Raw genomic sequence first — 18748 nt, forward strand, 5'->3', positions numbered from 1 at the left:
ATTTTATAAATCACCAAGTTTTTCAATATGATATCTTAAGTTTTTCAATTTACTTAACTATTCATTAAAAGTGATATCTAAAGTAAAAAACTGATCGCAAGCTTAGTGCCAAGAAAAAAGGCGCTACTGTTCATAGAACTTAATTTTTTATTTTTTTTTTGCCTAAAACAGAACTCAAAACACGACCTACACTCACTTCTGTGACTCTGATAGAGCCACATCCACACACACTCACACTCTCTCTTTCATCGCGACCTCATTCATCGCTAGGTACTCCTCTCATCGATCTCCTTCTACTCTCTATTTCTCTCTTTTGTTTCTCACTCAAGCCCTTACTCCTCTCATCTCTCTCAGCAAAACCTAGGTCAGCCTGATATCAGCTCGTCTCTTTTCTCTGCGAATCCCTGGGGTTAGATTTCTTCCATCTCTCTCTCTCTCTGTTCTCTCTTTCTCTTCTTCTTTCACCGTTTCTTTACTTCCCTCTATATCTCTCCTTTTCGCAATCCTTATCTCTCTTTCTGAAAACCTAGGTCAAATCTATATTGCGAGAATTTGAAGCCCTGGTACCTGCGAACAACCTGGAAAGAAAGTGTCGTTCATCATCTCCGGTACCTGCGCCGTCACCCTGAGCTTCAGGTTACTCATCTATTAATTTCTTATTTATTTTCTTTTAGGTTTTGTTGATACGGCCTGGAACGTTGGGGTTTCCATACTTCATTTGTTTTTTTATTTTTGTGATTCAATTTGGTTTGTGATTTTATTAGTTAATTTTTCTATTTAATACATTTGAGATTACTTTAGGGTTTATGACTCTAGGCGTGGGAGGACAGAGGTGGTTCCTGTTGAGATTACTTGCATCCTGCATTTGTTTGATAATGTTCAGCGGGAACAAGCCAAGTTGAAGACAACATTCACAATGGTTATTACAAGTTGAACAATGCCAAGTTGAAGACTGAAAGTTGGCATTGTTGTCTTCACAGGTAAGCTTACATTTTGTTTAATATAAAATGTCTTGTTAGATCTAGATTGTTGGGATGATATTTTTATATGTTAATTGTGCAAACTCAAAGTATAATAATCCTCCACTGATCCATCTTGCCAAGTTCCCATGTTCCTTTGAGGTTGCTTTTACTTTTTGAAGCATTATTCAAATATCCAATGCTACAGGATCAATCAAGTTTTTATGGATCTATTGATATACTCAAGTTGTTATGGATCTATTGATATACTCAAGTTGTTATGGACGTAGAATGAAATCAATTTGGTATTTGTTCATGTCATAGAAAGCATTTGGAGCTAATTTGTTTGGTAAAGATCAACCCCATGCTATGTAGTGTTTAAGCTAGAAAGTACTTCATCATCCTAGATTCCAGCGGTAAATCCATTTCTTATTCTTTGTTGTAAGATAATTATTTGTGAATGATTTTCCAGTCTGACCTACAAGTTGAATTCCCATGAAAACAAAATAGCATAATTAATTGGGTAGTAATGACTAGTTCTGTTGTTTGTCTCGTACTTCCCCTAACCAAAATAGGAGTGAAAAACAAAAGATAAATGTATTATGTATTTTTTTTTTTGTTCAGGTTAGGAATAACCCTGCTGCATTGCTTGCTTTATGCTGGTAGTATTGGGCTTCTGATGGGTTAGGATCCAAGGTATTATTTGCTCACTCTATTTATACTCTCTAAATTGTGTCGTATTTCACCTATTTCTTTATGGTAGGTTTTTCCTTTTTAAATTGTTGAACATTCCTTGTTTGGCTTTCCTCAGAATATGGTTGTTCTTCCTTACAAGGATAGGATTTGACCTTGATGGTAATCGGGTATGTGTAACAATCTGTAGACCATTTTTTTGTTGTTTACTTGGGTTCAAGTAGGAAAAATGACATGGTTATTATTCATCAGAAAATACAATCTCATATTGTGTATTGTTGTATATTACCTTTTAAGTTATATAGGTTAATTGTCTTGTCTGCTGCCTATTGCTGTTACTGTTGCCACTGTGTTCTAGAAATCTACAAAGTGGTCAGAGCGAAAGGAGGCTGTTGCAGAGCTAACCAAGCTTGCTTCAACTAAAAGAATATCCCCTGGTGATTTTACAGAAATCTGTCGGACGTTAAAGAAGGTACTTATTTATTTTTAGTTGAACAAACTATTTTCATCTTCCAACCTCAACATTGTCCTTTGTCAATTGCATTTCCAATGTAACAGTACAGCTGATCTACCACATAAATGATTTTTTTATCCTCTACAATCCCTTTCTCTCAATGCCTATCTTTTTCCCGCAGCTCATAACAGATGTGAACATAGCTATTGCAGTTGAAGCCATCTAAGCTATTGGAAATCTTGCCAAGGGTTTAAGAACTCATTTTTCTGGGAGTTCACATTTCTATTGCCAGGTTTACTTGTAAGTTTGTTTGCTTACTTTTTACCTTAGGAAAGGAAGGAGCATTTATTGGTATAATTTGTTCTAAGAATTGTATGACAAATTTTAAACCCTCTCCAATGTTTCAACTGTAAAATCAAAGCTCCTATAAAAATCTGTACAAATCAAAGTGATTAAATGAATTGGTGTGTGGTAATTAAAGCATATGGTTACCTTTTTTTCAACTAATTTCCTAATCATTTTTGAGGTAGATGGTTCTTTACATGTTGAGTTAAGGTTTTTTTTAAGCCCCGATTTGAAAGAATCCATTGAGAGTATGTATAAAGGTCAACTATGATTTTTCTTCCTGATGCTATTACATACATGGTTTCTTATATATGATATTTTGTAATTTTGATCTATCTGAAGTAATGAATATAGTCCTCTCCCCTGAGGTTGGAGTCTCCACAACCAAGAAATTAAGAAACAATATGTTGAGAAAGAAATAACTAAATTCTTTTTACTTTATTCTACATTCTCTTAAGGAGGCCCTTAGAAATTAATCAAATTATTATAGAAGCCTAGTGCCTTATCTAATGACATAACCAAATTCAAAATTTTTGATGTTTAATGATTTATTTTTTCTTATGTTTGTGTAGCAGACAGTTCTCATTCGAGTGGGTAGTTGTCCTATGAATCAGTTCATTGTGCTGATATAACTTTATTTCTCACATATTATATTTTTTGTTTACTTAATGCAGGGATTAAATATGCAACAAGGTTTTCAAGAAACTTTCGAAGATGTTTGGTGTTGTCAATACTTGAGGGAAAAAGAACTCTCAAAACATACACATTCAGATTTCTCCTTGTGGTAAAAGTGCTACTCGGAGTTGTAGGATGAAACCCAATTTAAAAGCAGCTCTAAACCACCCATCTTCTCATTGTATCTCAAATTCTGATACTCAGCTTTTCCACCGAGTCACTGGTACACTACCTTTCTTAGCTTCTTTTACTCATTCTGAATTTGTTTTTTTTTTTCTTCTTTTTCTTTATGGAATTACTTGTTTATGGACTATGGTCATCTATATTTTGTGTGTGTGTGTGTGTGTGTTTTCATAACCAATACATCAATGATGTTGCTTCTGTTTTCCCCCCCTGTTAAAAAAATATGCTTGAAAGTGGCATTTAGATTTGGTTATTTATTTATTGTTTTCAGCCTTGTATTTTACTAACAAGTTCAGTGCCTGAATGTAACCACTCTTTGATATAAGTCCACTCTTTGATCAACCTACATGGCAGCTCGTTTTCAGCAAGGAAAAAGCAATCGTGTTTTCTTGGTGCCTTACAATTCTGGGTAAGGGTGTTTAGATGATTAACTGACTTTCTTGAACCTTTTTTATGCCTGCCATTTATTCATGCATGCTAATTATAGTGCTACCCTTTTTGAAAGGTCGCATTGGATGTTGACCATAATTACTGAAGATAAACATTGTACTGTTTGCATAAATGTTTACTGAAGATAAACATTGTTCGTATGTACTCTGAGTCACATTTGGGCAAGAGAATGCCGGCCTATGATGGCAGGAAAAGCTTATATACAGCTGGGTCATTGCCATTTGATTCAAAGGAGTTTTTGGTTAAGTTACCTGAAAAAGATGGTCGTGCTGGGCCATCAGGTTCAAAGAGGTATTTTCCCAGTGAGGTGTCACCGTGTCACTGCTTGTTTGTCTTTTTGTTTTTCTTTACGTATTTTTTTATAGTTCTTTCTGGTTTTGAACTTCATTGTATTTGTATGCTCTACTCATTTAAACCTGCAGGAAGGATAGAGAGTTTAAGGTGGCTGTCAAATTGGCCAATAAGCCTGACATTTATCAACTACAACAGTTCTTACGCAGCAGACACCTTGAAATGCCTCAAGAGGCTATACAAGTTCTTGATGTTGTTCTTAGGGCCACACCATCTGAAAAGTAATGTCTCTATTTGTTAAAAATGTGTAGTTTTTTGTTTTAAATTTTTATGACTTGGTTTTCTCACTATTGTTTGAATTTTGTATTTTCTTGCACAGGTACACTGTTGTCGGGAGATCATTTTTCTCCACTGAGCTTGGGCAGCCAGGCAACCTTGGGGATGGTCTGGAATACTAGAGAGGATTTTACCAAAGTCTGAGGCCAACCCAGCTGGGGCTGTCGCTCAATGTTGGTAAGGCTTCTACCTACATTTCCCTGTCTTAAGAATTATTCTAAGTCAAGCAATAAAAATGACTTGGCTTCATGTTCTGTTTCAATGTTGCAAATGTGTCTGCCAGATCTTTTTATGATCCCATCCTGGTGACTGAATTTCTTGCTAAGCATTTTAACTATTGAGATATGTCCAGGCCTTTGCCTTAGCGTGATTGTATTAAGGTATTCACCATTTTCCTGTTACTCACCATAAATTGCCTGCTAATTTTCTGAATGTGAAGGACAAGTTATTCATAACATTTATAGGTTATATTATAAGCTGAATATGTTAACATGAAGATCTATTGAATTTCCCCATGTAATCGGTTGTTGTATGCATTTTGTTTTCAAGGCTATTCTGTGAGTGCAAACCTCTTATTGTGAATGATTTTGACTTGGTGCCATTTTGGATATCACTTCCTGTGAATTACATTGCAAATATCCACGAAGATAATATTCTCTCGCCTTGTTAACTTGAATTATGTGTAGGCTTAGGTATATGTGGTGATGGCTGGATGTGCCATTTTGTGGATATTATAGAACTTAGATCAATTAATTTAAATGCTGCTATGCCCATATTTTGTAAAGGGAAATGGGGAATTGCATGCCTACTGCCTAGTTTTTTGGGAAAATGCATGCCTAGCCTACTGCCTAATAGTTTTTGTAAAGGGTAGTTTTAAGTGATGCCTAGCCTAGCTATAGCTTAGACATATTTGAAGGAAGGGGTAGTTAGAGATGATGAGATCTCCCCCTAATTTTTGTGATATGACAACTTTTGGGTCCTTTGAAATATATGACATTTGATGAATGGAATGGATTGTTGAATGAAATGAATCAGTTTAGCTTATCTGTGCAGGTAAAATTGGCCACTAAATAAATATGCACTGGATGGTTCAATGGTGTTAACCAATTATTTCAGTTTTTTGAAAATAAATCTGATATCAAAACAGGTGTCACATAACCCTAATTTCGAAATATATTAGATCAATTCTAATATAAAAACTGAAATGGTATAGAGAATAGATATCTATTTTGGGAAAATAAACTGATATCAATCATGGCTTCATAATCAATTCTACAATAAAAACACATATAATAGATGTTTACGATATCCATTTTTATCACCAATACCGATATCTATGGAAATATTTATACCAGTTTTATACTTTTAAAACATATAAGTCAAATATACGATATCATTTTTTATCACCAATACCGATATTTATAAAAATATTTATATCAGTTTCATACTCTTGAAACATATAATTCACATATATGATATCAGTTCTTATAAAAAATAACGATATCTATAAGAATATGAATACCAGTTTCATATTTCAAACACATATAATTCACATATCATATATCATTTATGAGAACTAAACCAATGTCTATGATATAGTGTATACCAGTTCCATAATTCAAGAACATATAAGTCTGATTTAAGATATCTGTTCTTATACACAATATAGATGTCTATGGAAATAATTATACCAGTTATACGATTAAAACACATTATTAATGTATATGATATCAGTTATAAATATAATACTAATATAATATATTATAAATATATCATTTATTGAGTTTTTAACCATCCAGGAAGGAAAAATATATCGCATTTAAAAAAGGAACTAATTTAAAAACCTCTATAGATATCAGTTCAAAACTGATATGTAAACTAATGAGAATAGATATCACGATTTCCTATATCGAATTTTAGGGGCCTTAGATATCAGTAAATTATTGATATGTATGAACTTTTTTGTAGTAGTGTGTTAAGAACTATCTAATCCTTTTGAGAACAGCTGGACCCTTGCTCACATATGTCATGACTCAGATGACCATATGAAGGAGTGAGTCATAGGACCAGGTGGGTCCTCGGTCTACATGATTCTCCATCACAACAAAGTCCTTGTTTTACTAAGCAAAGCAGTGTCACACATTTTAAATTGTAGCAAAAAGATGTAGAAAAAAGGCCACAAGGTTTAGAAAGTGTGGGTGTGGCACTGTGGCCCCATAAAATTATCAGAAATTGAGGTGGAGAAGGTCTAGAAGACTATGTCCACAAGCTTGGTTGCCCAAGCCCAATGATCTAATTTCAGTCACACTCCTCAACAACACTGTCTGGTTATGTCTCTTTCGTAGTTTTCAACCATCAAATTCATGTGTCATTTTCACCCAATATATATCATTCATGTGGCTAAGATGAACCAAGGAGTATGCTTCACCAATGTCGTGCTTGGACTTGGAGGAGTGGGGCATTAGTCCATGGATTATATGTGTTCCTTGTTTGTTTGAAAGAGCCTGACTTAAAGGACGATTTTCTTTTCTTTCTATTTTTCTAAGCAGATAACATACAGTTGATGAAAAAGAAAAATTAGAGATTGGAGAACAAAGTAAAGATGAGAATGACAAGAATGTATATGACATTATCCATTTTGTTTCGTCTCATTCAACGACTGTATATTTTAATCAATTAAATGGTTTGTTCAGTTACATTATGATTATGAATCAATAGTTTAATTCAAAAGAATCAATGGTCATGATTTATTTTGTACATCTAGTGTTTTGCACCATGATCATCTACAATCTACAACTTTAGAATTAATGTTGATACACAACTCCAAGTCATGTGTAGGAGTTGACGAATATAAGACGTACCCTACACATCTTTATTTAATTATGTGAGACTTTTCTTTACTGCCAACTGTTATTGCATTTATTTATTGACAATTGATTGTTTTTCATATAAAATTTTCTTGACATCCTTTTCCTGAAACTTTTTTATAACATCTTCACCAATTATATAGTTTTTCAAAAAAAAAAATGAAAAGGAAAGAAAATTCTAAAAAATAAATAGCCTTCTTCATGCATACAAAATTCTAAGATTTAATAACTTTTTTAAAGAAAATTCTAAGATATATTCCAACGTCTCATATAAGACAAGCTAGCTTCTTCAATTACAATTTGGTTCTCTACTACAATTTTTTTCTTCTGATCCTTTTCTAAGCTCTTTTGAGATACGAAATGTCAACACTAATAGAATGTGATATCATTCAACTAATTTTCCCGTGAATTTTTTTTCAAAAAAGAAAATTAAAATAATTATCTTCATAGATGCGAAAGGATTTAACCGTGGAAACTAGTCCTATTCAAGTGTTTTAACTTTTAACTACCATGAGAAGATGAAAAGTAAACAACAAAGTATATTCACTTCCAAATTTGGTTCAATTGGGATTTCCTTGTTTGGAGTAAGGTCAGATGAGGTTAACATGTAATTAAAAAATAAGAGTGGTAATCAAAACAGAAAGAAATCCATTCACCAAAGGTTAATCATATATGGTAAATTATTAATCGACTTGCATTACATTATTAATTAGTAATTAAAAACGTACTCACTTATCCATTAATGTCCTCTATCTTCTACCGACTTGTCATTTTGGCTAGCTTTACAAACTACAATTAAGTAGGTAAGTGCACTGCCTTGGATATTTTGTAACCATCAACACAAAATTTGAATTAAGCCCAAATGCTTTGATTTTACTTACCAAGGTGCGTGGCACTGACTAGGACGCCTTTATAACAACCAAAAGTGGAATAATTAACCAAATATTGAAAACAAAGTATATAAAAAATAAGCAAAGTTGATTGATATGGTGAAACAATAATTTAAATATCTAAAAGTGTTATTATCACTTATAATGTAATTAAAAAAGTTTAATGATCCACATACTTGTCAATGATATAAATTTACTAATCTATAATTAAATCAATCCGGTCCACAATATAAATGAGCCTTCGACTGGTCCTTACTTAAAAGTTAATCAACCAATTGACATTATAAATCAACCTAGTCCATATTTATATAGTGAGAAAGAGAGAGAGATGAGACTTTGGTCTCTCTCTTTAATATTTCATAATATATGTATTTATTGTAAGAGTTAGTTTATAAGACACATGACAAACTTAGAGAGTAGTGCTACACAATTGTTATGCGAAATTGACAAATCAATGTGATTGCAAAATATGACAAACACCAAATCTCACAAAACACATAACGTTAAGATTTCGATGGTTTACTAAATTAATGTGATTGGATTATGTTTTCGTGTGAAGACGGTGAAAAAATTCCACTAATCAAAAGGAGATTACAAAAAAGTATTTCACTTTCACAAACCCAAACCTCAAATACACCCAAAGTACTCTTTTATCAAATAGCAAAGAACAAAACATAAACTAAATATGAGAAATTCTTTGAACTCTATATTTGTATTCATCAAGATGGTGATGTGCTTTTTGTTTAAAGAATGGTTCACCCATTTTTATAATTCGCTGCGGATTCTTGAGATCATAATGCCGGTCATAAATGTAGTAAAATTCTTGTACATCTAAGACTTGTAATTGGCTGATGTCAATTATTTTATAATTAACTTGTATATAATAAGAAAAAAAATTCTACAAAAATGAAAAAGAGAGAGAATGAAAGCGACGAGCTCTAATTACACATGAAAAACCAAGACTAATATAATGGATTCTGAGGCTTCCATTCCAATAATTACACTCAAAGTTAACGACACATTAATTTGTCATTTGCATAATTGCACTAAAATATTTGAGGGCTGCTATTTGCACACCCTCTTTTTTCTTTTTGCACACCCCTTTTGAAAAAAAAAAAAAAAGCCTCAAGAAAAATACCACTTTAACCCTCCCCTCACCCACACACCCACACACCCCATTCCCATCCCCCCCCCCTCTATTTTTTCTCACGTTCACACCCCCCTCCCCCTGTTTTTTTTTTTTTTTTTCTTCTTCTTCTCCAGCCAGCCAGCCAGCCAGCCCCTCCATCTTTCTCAAGCTTGCACAGCCACGCCCACCACCATTCTCCCTCTCTCTACCATCTCTGCCGACCACCCCAGCCCCGCCCCAGCCCACCCCAACCCAGGCCCGACCACCCTAGCCCCGCCCCTTCTCACCCCAACCCAGCCCCGACCACCCCAGCCCTCCAGCCACCGCGCGCAGCGGCTTCCAACCACCGGCGTGCCCTTCTCTCTCTCTCTCTCTCTCTCTCTCTCCCTCTCTCTCTCTCTCTCTCTCTCTCTCTCCGAGTAGCTGGTTCGGCGGGCACTTGCCGAACGGGTCCTTGATGTTCGGTGGGTACCTACCGAACAACACTCACATCGTTCGGCGGATGCCTGCCGAACGAGTGTGACATTTTCGGCGGGCCAGTGTCGAACGGATGCGCAGCTGCGCGCGGGAGGAGAGAGAGAGAGGAGGTGCTGCTGCTACAGGGCTGGGGTGCGGGAGGGAATGAGGTGGTCCGGTGAGGGGCTGAGTGGGTGGGTCGGGGCTGGGGTGGGCTGTGAGGGGTGGTCGGAGCTGGGTTGGGGTGGGCTGGGGAAGAGAAAAGAAATGATGATGATATTAAACAGCTCAAATATAGGGTAGATGCTGCTGTTGTTCAAACAGTTGGTTGACTTGTCATTATCTGTACATACTATTCAAGTTGTGATATTCTTGCATTTCAAGCATAAGCAAACATTCACGAGCAGAAAAACGAATTTTACTAAATACTGATCCATTCATCTTCATGCTAAACCATCATCTACAGTTACTAAATCTGAGAAACCATTTCTTTTGAAAGAGTAAAACGCAATGAAAGCTCTTGTAATTCATGGTCCAAGGCAGCCACTAATTCGATTCAATTTCACCTGACTTTGAATCACTTCCTGCTGCTTCGACTGGCGAGTATTGGTCATTTGCAGGTTCAGTGGACCGAAGGGGCTTCTTGAACTGCACCAAGATCATGGTCATGTTATCGCATCCCTCACCACCAGCAGTCGATGGCGCCAAGGGAGGGGTGGGTCGGGTGAGGGGGTTGAGGGGCTTGGTGGGTTGGGTGGAGGGGCTGGCTGGCTGGTTGGGTGGAGGGGCTGGCTGGCTGGCTGGAGAAGAAGAAGAAAAAAAAAAAAAACAGGGGGAGGGGGGTGTGAACGTGAGAAAAAATAGAGGAAAAGAAAGAAGGGTGTGTAATGAAATGAGGGTATTTTAGTAATGGGTTGGGTGTGTGTTGAGAGATTTTGAATTTGAAGTAAGTGTGTGGGGTGTGTAGGAGAAAAAAAGAGAAAAAGGGTGTGCAAAAAGAAAAAAAAGGGTGTGCAAATAGCAGCCCTCAAATATTTTACACAAAACGCCAAAATCCAAGGTGTATGAGGAATTGAGGATGAGGACAAACTGATAGTCTGATAGAATCATAGAAGAAAAAGAAGAGAAGCTGACGAATGAATGGCGATGATTAAGGAAAACGGAAAACAGCAGTGGGACCCACACATGCGTGGGAAGTCATGAGGTGGGACCCAACTTTAGTTTGCGATATGGTTGATGCTGCATAGGGGAAAATTTGCTGACACGGATTCGAAACGGCTTTCCTTTGTCTGCCAAAAAAAACACCCAATTTAATTTAATTTGGTGCATAAAAACTGGCCCAAAACACTCTCAGTTATTAAAAATACACCCAATTTGATTTAGTGGTGACTCTTAAAATCAGAATTTTTTTGAGTGGGACAATAACATTGCCACTTAAGTGTTACTAATTCACTTATATAATATATTGTAGAGAAAATTGTGAGTTCAAATTTTATAATAAAAATACCGAATTTGATAAATTCATTTGATTCACCCATTATTACAACGATTTACAAAATACTCATCTCCTTCTCAAAGAAAATAAATATGCTTTTGTGAAAGAGAGTTAGAGGACTAGAGAATGAGGTTCTTTCTCAAATTTAATTTTTGTTTCTTTTTTCTTTTAATTTCACATCTAAAAAACGAATTGATTTAAATATATTCATTTTATCATTTTGTAGTTATAAAAAGTTATCATAATTAGCATAATTGAGTTTGAGTGTACAAAGCTTCAAAATGAGTATAAAATTGTTAGTTTTGGTAGAGGTTTGATGGGTTAAAAATCGGGACAAAGTTGAGATAAAAACTGGACTATTGGATGAAGTTGACGAAACTTGGTTATTGTGAGTCATTTGTAAAATTCGGATAACAAAGTGAGAAAATTTAACTTTAAGGGGGCAAAGTGAGAAAAAAAAAGTTAGTTTCAAAAGACAAATTAACGAATAAGCCTAAAAAGCACAACCTTTAAATCTTAAATCAATAAACTCCCTATAACATACTTCAACACACCAAAAAAATCCTAATAAACATCACAAATTTATGATTCAAGGAGAAAATAAAGAAAAACAATTGATCAACAGCTGTAACTACATTTGCCGATTGATCGAGGTATAAGAATCGCATGATGCACATGAAAATTTTCTCTATTGTTACAAAAAAAATTTTAAAATAACAAATTAAATTTACCTTTTTTAAGTAATCTTAGGACTTTAAAGTAATAAACAATAAATATATTAAGGATAAAATTGGTGAATTTGGTGTTAAGTCCTTAACTCTAATTCATCCTCGAGATAATTACCATTGATTTTGGCCCCATATATTTATCAATATGTACATGTATGGTCTCCAGCTCGGTAATATGGGGAAAAAAAACAAACAGTCACAAACCAGGTATGAATCACCTTCACCGATTGATGTTTGCAGGTTGATACGAAAGGGCTTAGAAATATTCTCAAGTGAAAATCAGTTTTTGTACAGATCGCACATTCGCACAGCACCACCCTCATAAATGATAGTGACTAATTCAAGTAGTAATTACTTTATTGAAATAAATCTAATTCTCAGATGTGATGTATTCCACTTGTTTCTCATATTTTGTCTCTTATATTAATCGTATTGACAAAAACAAATTCACACTTATTAATTACCTACTTACAAATTGTCAATGCCCACAAAAAAAAGTATATCAATTTTTTTTTATTAATCAACTATTGTCTATAAGTTTTGAATTCAGAATTTACGCTAACAAAAAAAAAATTGAATGTCACCACTAGACCAAATAATTATTAAAAAAAATAGCATATCAATCTGATCATATTTAAAAACAAAGTATATCAATAATAGAGCATAACATACCAAATTATTTAATAAAACAACGTTGTACATAATAAATTATTGATAAACATGCACATACATACCGATCAAGTTTAGGTGTTTCTGCCACCACAATGAAGCTACAAAATATGATTACATCTGTGCTAAAAAAAAAAAACTAATTGAATTAAGCTTTGGGGTTAATCGAGGTAGTGAGGGTGGATGAGGTAAAAATTATGATTAATTAAAGAGCAAATTATACAAAAGTATCTCAACTAACTACCCTATTTCACTTGAGTACCCCAATAAAAAAAAGTTGTTCATAGGTACCTCAATTACTGATTTTGCACATCCAGGTACCTCCGTCAACTATTCCGTCAGAAATCTGTTAATTGTCCACGTGGCACACTGACATACCTTTAAAAAAATGCCACGTGGACAAAAAAATAATAAAAAATGAAATAAACTTTAAAAAAATGAAATAATTATTTTAAAAAACTAAAAAAATTAAAAACTCAAAAAACAAAAAACAAAAGAAAAAAAATGGAGTTGCAGGGGCTAGTGCAGCCTCCCTCCGTCTCCCACCCCTCCCTCCAAGACCCACCCAACCCAGCCATCCACCCCTCCGACCCCAGCTACCTTACCAAAACATAAAAAAATGAAAGAACCCAGCAGCCCCAATTGCAGGAACCCACTTCATCCCCCTCCCATCTTTCTGGCATCCCCTTCTCCAACACCATCGACGCCTCTTTTTATTCCGGTCGGTCACCATGACGCCGATCTACAAGGTCCTAGCATTGTCGTCGTCGACTGACGTTAGGTAGGAACCCTATGAAAATTCAAGCATTAGCCCAATCTCAATGGAAACCCTAAACCCACAAAAACAACAACCAGCGGCAGAAGATCAACATGACCAAAATTCAAGCATTATCCTCTTTCTCTTTTTTTCTTTCCCATCCTCTCTCTTTCTCTGAAATTGTTTGGATTTTGGTTGGTATCGTCTTCACCAAAATCTGAAAACATGGGAGCACTGTTGCAGCACCCCTCCTTCCGCCTCCCACCCCTCCCTCTGAGACCCACCCAACCCAGCCACCTTGTCGCCGACCCCAGCCACCCACCCTCTCTTTCCCCGCCCCTCTCCTCTCTCTTTCTCCCCGAAACCCCAGCCCAACCCCAGCCCCGAGCCCTCCTCCCTCTTCTTCCCCCGCGTCGGCCACCCAATCCAGTGACCCACCAAGGATGAGACCTACTACTTTGCTGAAGCTTTGATCCAGTGCAATCTCAAATCACTTTGTGATGTGTCAGAGCGGCTTGCTGTGCAGGACCACACTGAGCCAATTAATCAGCTCTGAAAATTGGAATTAAGAACATATTGTGGAAGCCAAAGGCTGCCATGGATGAAGCTTCCGATGCTTTCGCATCTCTCTTTTAGATCTGAACAAAGGTGGAGCTCGGGACGGGGCGGGTCGGGGCTGGGGTTTCGGGGAGAGAGAGGAGAGGGGAGGGGAGAGAGAGGGGTGGGTGGCTTGGTCGAGGAGAGAGAGAGAGAGAAAGCGAGGCAGAGAGAGAAAGTGAGGGGCGAGGAGAGAGAAAGTGAGGCAGAGAAAGGAGAGGGGGGAGAAAAAGGGGGTGGGTGGCCGAGTGGGTCGGCGGCGTGGTGGGTGGATTGGCGACAGGGTAGCTGGGGTCGGAGGGGTGGATGGCTGGGTTGAGTGGGTCTCTGAGGGAGGCTGCATTAGCCCCTGCAACTCCATTTTTTTTATTTTGTTTTTGTTTTTTTTTTAGTTTTTAATTTTTTGAGTTTTTTAAAATAATTATTTCATTTTTTAAAGTTTATTTCATTTTTTATTATTTTTTTGTCCACGTGGCACTTTTTTTAAAGGTATGTCAGTGTGCCACGTGGACAATTAACGGCTTCATGACGAAATAGTTGACGGAGGTACCTGGGTGTGCAAAATCAGTAATTGAGGTACTTACGAGCAAATTTTTTTTTATTGGGGTACTCAAGTGAAATAGGGTGATTAGTTGAGGTACTTTTGTGTAATTTGCCCTTAATTAAATAAGGTTCAAGGTTTGATTCCCTTCAATGTAACAAAAAAAAATTAAAGGTCCATTGACTTTAGGTACCAAATTATAATATTTTTTCATTTCAACTACTAAAACATTTATGTCATTTCACTTTAGGTACTAAATTTCAGTTTAGGTACCAACTTTAAAAAACATGATTATATCGAACTGTGACTGTCTAACAGTCATAACTTTTTTATTGATTTGTTGTTTTTTCAATATTTTCAAGGCTTAAACTTTAATGTTTAGTCTTTGGGTTATAGGACTTCATCCCTCAAATCTAAATCTAAAGTATGAAACCCTTAAAAATTTTGATTTTTTATAAATTTTAAATAATCACAACTGTGACTGTTCGACAATTACAACTATAACTGTTTGACAGTCACAACTGTATAACAAACTGATTTGTGACCTAATCCAAAATGTTTTACTATAGGTTAGTACCTAAACTAAAAAAAATTAGTGTCTTGCTGCTTTATTAAAAAACTATTGATATTTGATATTTAATCCTAATTTTCTAAAAAATTAATTGAATTGGTTCATCCTTTTCATAAAAGGACCCGACTCTATGTATGTAAGATCATGTTACAATTCAGTAGCAATTTAACACATATTCATTCTTTTAATGATTAATTTTTTATTATAAGTCAACACATATTAAATTATGATCCGTTTACCAGAATAAACAAGGAGGAAACATTGTTCTTTCTTATCCCCTCTGTATTCAATGTATTAAAACATTCAATGCAAAGCATGTTATTTATCTGATTATATTATAAAATTATCTAGAACCATAAAAATGAGCGCAAGATTTAACTATAGGCAAAAGTATCTTCTTAAAAAAAAAAACTATAGGCAAAAGTATATTGAATTACTAATCTAATTTACTTATACATTCAATTATATGTACACGTACACATTGTACACATAAATTAAGATGTACAAAGACTGGATACATTTTCTCATACAGTCATCAAATACATAGTATTCCTTAATTATGCCATATATGAAGTAACGATTAAGAGATAAGACGGATCTTATTTAAAATGTTAGGAAAACAAAAAAACTGATTTTAGGCATACGCATGCCTTGATGTAGATCATGTAGGTGGATACTCTTTTTCTTTTTTGGTAAAGCTATGTGTCTTTGTCTTTCAAACAATTTTTATTTTTTTATGTAGGCCTTTCAAAGGATTAAGAGCTATGTCTAAGTGATATATTGAAGCTCCAAAGATGAAGAGAGAGAGAAAAAAAAAAAAAAAGAATTAAGAGAGGTTATAATAACTATATTATTAAGCGAATAGAAAAATAAAAATAGAAAATGTATCCATGAAAAAAATTTAAGGCTTATTCATGGATTTGCCCCTGAAATTTAAAATTCTCTCACTTTGTCTCCCGAATTTTACAAATGACTCCTAATAGCCAAGTTTCATCAATTTCATCTATTAGTCCAGTTTTTATTTCAACTTTGGCCCGACTTTTGACTCATCAAACCTCTACCAAAATCAGCAATCTTATACTCGTTTTGAAGTTATACATCTCCTCTTTACAACCATATCAAGAGCACTCAAAACGGAGCTCTAGAACTCCAGATAATGGATGGAGTTTAGGGTGTAGATGAGAGTGTAAAGTTTGGAGGGCAAAATGTGAGAATTTTACTTTCAGGGGGGAAAGTGAACAAAAAAAAAAAAGGTTAGTTTCAGGGGGCAAATCCACGAATAAGCCAAAATTTAACTAACTGGAAAAGTAGAAAATGTTAAAAATTCTAGGACTAAAAAAAGTTTAATTAAACCTATTAACCGTTTGTAAATGAGGAAGACACTTCTAATGATGTATACCTTATTTAGTTATAATGAGATATGACTTGTGAGACGCTATCCGTATTGTAATTCAATAATTGAAGTTGTTTATTATTTAAGTCTCCATTTAAGGATTACCTATACAAAAATAGTCTGAAACCACTAAATCATCTAATTGTAATCAAATAAATAATATAATATAATATTCTCATTAAACACTTGAAATGATGACCAAATTGTTGAACGGTTTTCGATTTGTCTAATTTTTGTAGAAATCGTGTTTGAATAGAAACTTAAAAAATAAACGACTTTGAATAATTGAAATATCTGATTTGATTAAATACAAGTTATTATTGATTTGCCACATTATTATTGGCAAAGACCATTTTAACATTTCATATAATTCCTATAACATTTAAATTATGAAAAAAATAAAATCAATTAAAGAAATCTAGTTCTATCAGAAATCTTTTTTCTTTTTATCCTAAACCACCTACAACTAAGGATTTAAATTTCAAAAATTTTGCTGAAATTTTTTATTTTTTGAGATATAGAAATTTTTAAACTAAACCAACAAAATTTCGTTTGGATTTCGATGATTTTGCCGAAATTTCGACAATTTTGTCGAAATTCTTGAAATTTCGGCGAAGTTTTCGGCTGGGTGGGATTTCTGGGTTTTGGTGGGTTTTAGCGGCAGAGGGTGACGATAGGGGGCAAGAGGAAGGAGAAAGAGATGAGGGTGGGCTAGTGGTCGGCGCAGGTGAAGAAAGAGAGAGAGAGGGTGGGCTGGTGGTCGGCACAGGAGAGAAAGGATGGACTTACTGATGGAGGAATGAGAGAAAGGAGAAGAAGAAAAAAAAGAAAGAGAAAGGAGAAGGAAAAAGAAAGAGAGAAGAGATAGAATGAGAGTGTCAGGTGGTGGGCTGCGTGAATGTAAAATGAGAAAAGATAAATTAAAATAAAAAATTTGATTTTGAGTGTTTAAAACTCATGTTTATAAATTTACAAAAATGTCCATCATTTCAAATGCTCGTATCTCTTAAACCGTAGCTTCGATCGATGCACAGTTTGTGCTCACGTGTTCGTGTGTTTGAGACCTTTCCAACAAGCCACAAATCGAAGTCAAAAGCCCAATAGTTCAAAAAGTCAAAGAACATGTCAAACTAATTTAAAACAAAAATTATAAAATTAATCCAAAATATTTTATTTCTCAAATAAATTTAAAAAATATTTAAAATATTTTTCAAAATAAAACTTAGAAAAATACGAGGTCTCACAATCTACTCCCTTAAAAGAATTTCGTTCTTGAAATTTTCAAGGAAAGTAATAATGGAACAACTTCAAATAAGCACAAACAACAACAATCTAAAGCTCTGAAAAGTTCTTTTCATTTATGAAAAACTGAAAAATAAATTACACAAGCTCTGAGGTGTTTGTTTAATCAAATTTATGTAATTATTAATTAGTGAACTATTTTTTTAACAGTATTTATTTCCAGCGCGCATTATATTCATCTTATATTACATGAAACCTACTATATAATTTGGTTTCTTTAATGTTTTTTATCAATGTAATAGATAATATGTTAAATAAACATATAGTAAAGTTTCATTCAAAATTTATTTATTTTGATGGCAATTTCTGTTGTTTCTGTCTAATTTTTGTCGAAAGTTAAAATTCATTGAAATTTCCGTTGAAATTTCTGTTAAAATTTTCATCGAAATTTATGCGAAATTCGAAATTTCACTCCTTGCCTACAACCTAAACACAAACAAAAAATGCATAGAAAAAGCAAAAGAAATAAATACATCATAACTTCCTAGTTTCTTCTTTACATCCACCATGTTTTCACTGCCCGATCCCACTATTGCCATTCTTTCCCTTCATCCCATCAGTTTCTCCAACCCCACCACCTACCACCCACCACCCACCACCCACCAAAACAATATCCTCCTCCTCTTGCAACATTGTTGCGAAATCTTGCCATATATTAAGAGGAAAGACCCACCATCACCATTCTAGCTTTCTACTTATCCCCTCCTTCTTGGACTATAGTTGGGTTTAAAATTAAAATATAAACAAAAAAGACTTGTGATGAAAAATTATATAACAAAATAAAAAATATAAAGGAATTGAAAGATGAATCATAAGAACAGGATTTAAAGCTGTGGGAAGAATAAATTGAAAGAAAAATTAATGGGTGAGATGAATTAGAGAAATTGAATTTGGGAAGAGTAATATCGTAATTACTAAAAGTGATGCGGTATAACGGTATCTATGTGGCAAATAATTAATGATATGT

At 34.6% G+C, this 18748-nt stretch overlaps 1 protein-coding gene across 10 annotated transcripts; it reads left to right on the forward strand.

Annotated features, from left to right (window-relative positions):
- Positions 1 to 232: 232 nt before the first annotated feature.
- On the forward strand, positions 233 to 5413 carry LOC147282595 (protein argonaute 5-like). 10 transcript variants are annotated; one of them, XR_015122906.1, is made up of 13 exons: positions 233 to 409; positions 531 to 636; positions 802 to 980; positions 1584 to 1655; positions 1771 to 1822; positions 1958 to 2124; positions 2288 to 2406; positions 3126 to 3349; positions 3664 to 3718; positions 3815 to 4050; positions 4182 to 4331; positions 4430 to 4563; positions 4670 to 5413. XR_015122906.1 is itself a non-coding variant. In XM_086248031.1 (12 exons), exons 10-12 carry the CDS (start codon positions 3899 to 3901, stop codon positions 4506 to 4508), a joined length of 381 nt encoding a protein of 126 aa, XP_086104157.1. In that variant the 5' UTR covers positions 233 to 409; positions 531 to 636; positions 802 to 980; positions 1584 to 1655; positions 1771 to 1822; positions 1958 to 2124; positions 2288 to 2406; positions 3126 to 3349; positions 3664 to 3718; positions 3847 to 3898; the 3' UTR covers positions 4509 to 5413. The 10 variants fall into 10 exon arrangements, 7 of the variants coding, with proteins under 7 accessions (XP_086104157.1, XP_086104159.1, XP_086104155.1 ...); XR_015122904.1 differs by having other exon boundaries at positions 234 to 409; positions 4430 to 4766; positions 4936 to 5413; XR_015122905.1 differs by having other exon boundaries at positions 234 to 409; positions 4657 to 5413.
- The last annotated feature ends 13335 nt before the right edge of the window (positions 5414 to 18748 follow it).

This window comes from Dryas octopetala, chromosome 6 (assembly GCF_963921425.1).
Source record: "Dryas octopetala chromosome 6, drDryOcto1.1, whole genome shotgun sequence".
Lineage (NCBI taxonomy): Eukaryota > Viridiplantae > Streptophyta > Magnoliopsida > Rosales > Rosaceae > Dryas > Dryas octopetala.

What these genes read in the sequence shown, in the direction of transcription:
- LOC147282595 (XM_086248031.1), top strand. Translation starts at nt 3,899, where the DNA reads ATGTACTCTGAGTCACATTTGGGCAAGAGAATGCCGGCCTATGATGGC. An exon ending in GGGCCATCAGGTTCAAAGAG is followed by an intron (nt 4,051 to 4,181) that starts GTATTTTCCCAG and finishes TTAAACCTGCAG; the next exon opens with GAAGGATAGAGAGTTTAAGG. An exon ending in AGGGCCACACCATCTGAAAA is followed by an intron (nt 4,332 to 4,429) that starts GTAATGTCTCTA and finishes TTTCTTGCACAG; the next exon opens with GTACACTGTTGTCGGGAGAT.